The sequence below is a fragment of the Drosophila eugracilis genome, unplaced genomic scaffold (assembly GCF_018153835.1).
Source record: "Drosophila eugracilis isolate 14026-0451.02 unplaced genomic scaffold, ASM1815383v1 contig_90, whole genome shotgun sequence".
Lineage (NCBI taxonomy): Eukaryota > Metazoa > Arthropoda > Insecta > Diptera > Drosophilidae > Drosophila > Drosophila eugracilis.
In genome coordinates, this window is record NW_024573812.1 from 1,333,817 (window position 1) to 1,337,218 (window position 3,402).

At 39.8% G+C, this 3,402-nt stretch overlaps 1 protein-coding gene across 1 annotated transcript; it reads left to right on the forward strand.

Moving 5' to 3' along the window:
• The first annotated feature begins 733 nt into the window (after nucleotides 1-733).
• On the forward strand, nucleotides 734-1,518 carry LOC108106316 (selenoprotein H). The gene has a single exon (XM_017213285.2). The coding sequence runs from the start codon at nucleotides 998-1,000 to the stop codon at nucleotides 1,430-1,432; it is 435 nt and encodes a 144-aa protein (XP_017068774.1). The 5' UTR covers nucleotides 734-997; the 3' UTR covers nucleotides 1,433-1,518.
• The last annotated feature ends 1,884 nt before the right edge of the window (nucleotides 1,519-3,402 follow it).

A 3,402-nucleotide genomic window follows, 5' to 3' on the forward strand; every position in this document is an offset into this window, starting at 1 on the left:
TGAAACTGGCGCAGCGCAACGCCAATCCTCACAAGGAGCATGAAGTTTCGGCAAAGCGCGTGCTGAGATATCTTAAAGGCACGGCTAACATGAAGCTTCACTATCAGGCTACTGGAAAGGAGATACATGGATACGTGGACGCTGACTGGGCTAACGATACTACAGATCGCAAATCGTATAGCGGGTACGTCTTCATTGCTGCTGGCGGGGCAATTTCGTGGGAATCCAAAAAGCAAAGTTCGGTGGCACTTAGCAGCACCGAAGCCGAGTACATTGCCTTATCCACGGCAGCTAGAGAGGCGATATATCTGAAGAAACTATTGTATGAAATGGGTTTCTTAGAAACCAAGTCCGTTTTGTTGTATTGCGATAATCAAAGCGCACAATGTTTAGCTAAGAATCCGATTTTGCATAAACGTAGTAAACATATTGATATTAAGTTTCATCATGTACGAGAGTTATATACTAAAAATGAAATAGATGTTAAGTATATAAGTACTAATGATATGGTCTCAGATGTGTTAACTAAAAACTTGCAAAAGAACAAACATGTAAAATGTATTAATGAAATGAATTGTTATTAATATGTATAAAGTATATGATTGTTGAGAAGGAGTGTTGAAATATGATTTGTCGGGCAACAATCGATATACAAACTTTGGTCACTCTTAAGCTACCCTTTTATTGCTTTATGCGATATTTTCTTATGTATTCTTTCTTCTTGTATCTGCTTTTGAAGACGTCACCACATATTGTCGCGCAGCCTTATTAAACATATAAACTTATAAGTTACTCATGTTAAACATACAGCTTCTTATCCGAGTTCCACAATAAATAAAATATCATATAACCAACATCATCAATCAAGGCAGTTATGAATTAAAGGATTGTCAACATTCAAAACACACAATCGTCTTTGTTTTTTAAAAACAAAATGTATTTGGCATTAAGAAATTTTTAACGTCTATAAAATTTCGGACATTCACTCTTAGCAAAAATGCCGGGCAAGAAAGGTCAACCGAAAAAGAAAAAAGAAGTAGACTGGGCCGACGAGGAACATTTCACCAAGGACCGTTCCATGATCTACATAGAGCACACCTACGAGTGTCCCATTTTCTCGACAAAGGCCGATGAGTGTGGCGCATTTTTGCAGCATAGAATACCAGAGCGAAAGTTCCAGTTGGTGAAGAATCGATATGGGCACCAGGTTCCACGGGAAGGAGCCTTCGAGATTGGCTTCTCGCAAAATGCCCGCACCTCGGTGCATCTGTTATGGTCGGGCTTGGATAAGGGTCCGCCGCGTCGGGACAAGTTTCCCTTGGACTATGAGGCACTCGTGCCCGAAGTAAACAAGATACTCAAGAAATTCTATCCCGACAAGGCAGTGGGTGTGTCCGATGAGGATGAGGACGAGGAAAAGGATGACATGTAAACATTTGCAGCACTTTCATTCTTCTTCATCTTCTTGTTATTCCCTTTTCACTTTTTCGAAATTATTATAAAGTCGCTTTACCATAACAATGGCTAATATAAAAGTGTGAAAAGTAAACAAATGAGGTGGAGACGACCTGTTAGAGCAACTTTAAGACGTCACAACCACCCACGCCCGGCGATTAGTGCGATTCTTTGTTGGCGCTTTCTGTTTGTTCGGAATATTGCTCTCTTTGTTGGTTGGGCCCCCAAAACAACTGACGTCCTGACATCACAATTTGACAGCTCTTTTCAAAAGTTAAATGCTTAAATCGACCAGAATAATTAACCGAACACAATACTCGCACATCAGTAGTCACACGATATATATTATGTACCATATACCCCGGGGACATTAGCGACGTCCTATTGTCTGGCAGAGAAATCAAAGCGACGAAATCGGGGGGTAGTAGTAGTGGGTGACACTATCTCGTTCACTCGGTGTTGACACAACAAATACCCGAAACACAATTTCAATGTACACAATAGAAAAAGAATAATCCAAACAATTTAAATTGAAAGCTGAATTTGAAACAATAGATAGATGGACAGTGCAGATGTGCAAGTCACTAGCTGAATGCTCTAACGAATATTTTGTTAGAAAAAATCTGTAAAAAAACTAAAATTTGGTTTTGAAACAGCTATTTTACAACTTATTTTATTCTTTTTGTACTTACTAATCAAGCATATATGAATAAATATTAAAAACATTTTACTTTTTCTAACAAAACTATTCTTTTTGTTCGTTTTGCCAAAGCGTTTCCCTATTTAACTTTCCGATTTCCTTCGATACATGCATCAATCTTTGTTAAGGTAAATAAAATACAGAAATAATATTTCCATTTGTTATTTCCAAACTTACCTTAACCAAACCCTTTCCCAGAGTATTAACCCAACCGAAAAAAGAGCAGGAAAATCCACAACCATTGCGGATGTATTTGAAAATTGCAATGTGGCAGCAGCACAATGGGCAGCAGCTAGCTAGGAAAGTGCCTGGAAATAAATAAATTGGGAAACCAAAAAATAACATTCGACTGGAGGGAAACCAAGGGGGAAAAGCCAACAAGTCGTGAAAATCCAAACCAAATTACATTGTGGGCCAACAGCAATGACAATAACAAAATACCAACCAGCCGGAGCTGGTCTTGCTCCTCCAGTTGGCCCTTTGGGGCTAATACTATTCCAACATTAAAACTACCAGGGGCAGCGGCGAAAAGTTGCAGCGAAAACAACAGGATTGTGTATCCTTTTGATGATTACGAGTGCGAGAACATGCATGTGTATGTGAGTCCGAAACCATGGTCCAGTGAGGATTTAGCATAGAGTTTTCTCTTGCTCTGGATCATCATGCAAATTAGTCTGGCTTGCAGATGGTTTTTTGATTGACTATTATAGTGACTGACTAGCACAGCCATGCTGTTCGACGGAGTGCAAAAGGCTAATTTGAATATCACGCATACGTCATGTTTAGCCAGAAACTAAAGGGCGATTTTTAGCTTGAGCGGCAGACAAAAGGCAAAAAAAGATATTTAGCAGCTTCCTCCGCGGCGCACATCATTAATATTAATATAAAGGCTGTAAAAAATGGCGGGCTGGCAGCAGCCAAAAATAAGAAAAAACGAAAAGAAATGAGAAAATTTTTGCCATGGCATTCTGATGATTTCAACAGATTTTATGAGTCTCTCACAAAGAGATGTGTCAGTGTAGCATTTTTTACGTGTCACAATTTATTTGGGGTAGCCAAAAAAATAGGTTAATGTCCAGTCCAGCGAATGACCATGGATATGCAGTTCCATATCTCTCGAGGTGGAAGTGGATCTTGGCCCTGCCTGGTGCATGTGTCAGCTGTCGCTGGGATATCGAAGGGGAAACCACACGCCAAGGACAAGCCAGGACGATTGCCAAAAGCCGAGTAAAAGGAGCTTTAATGGA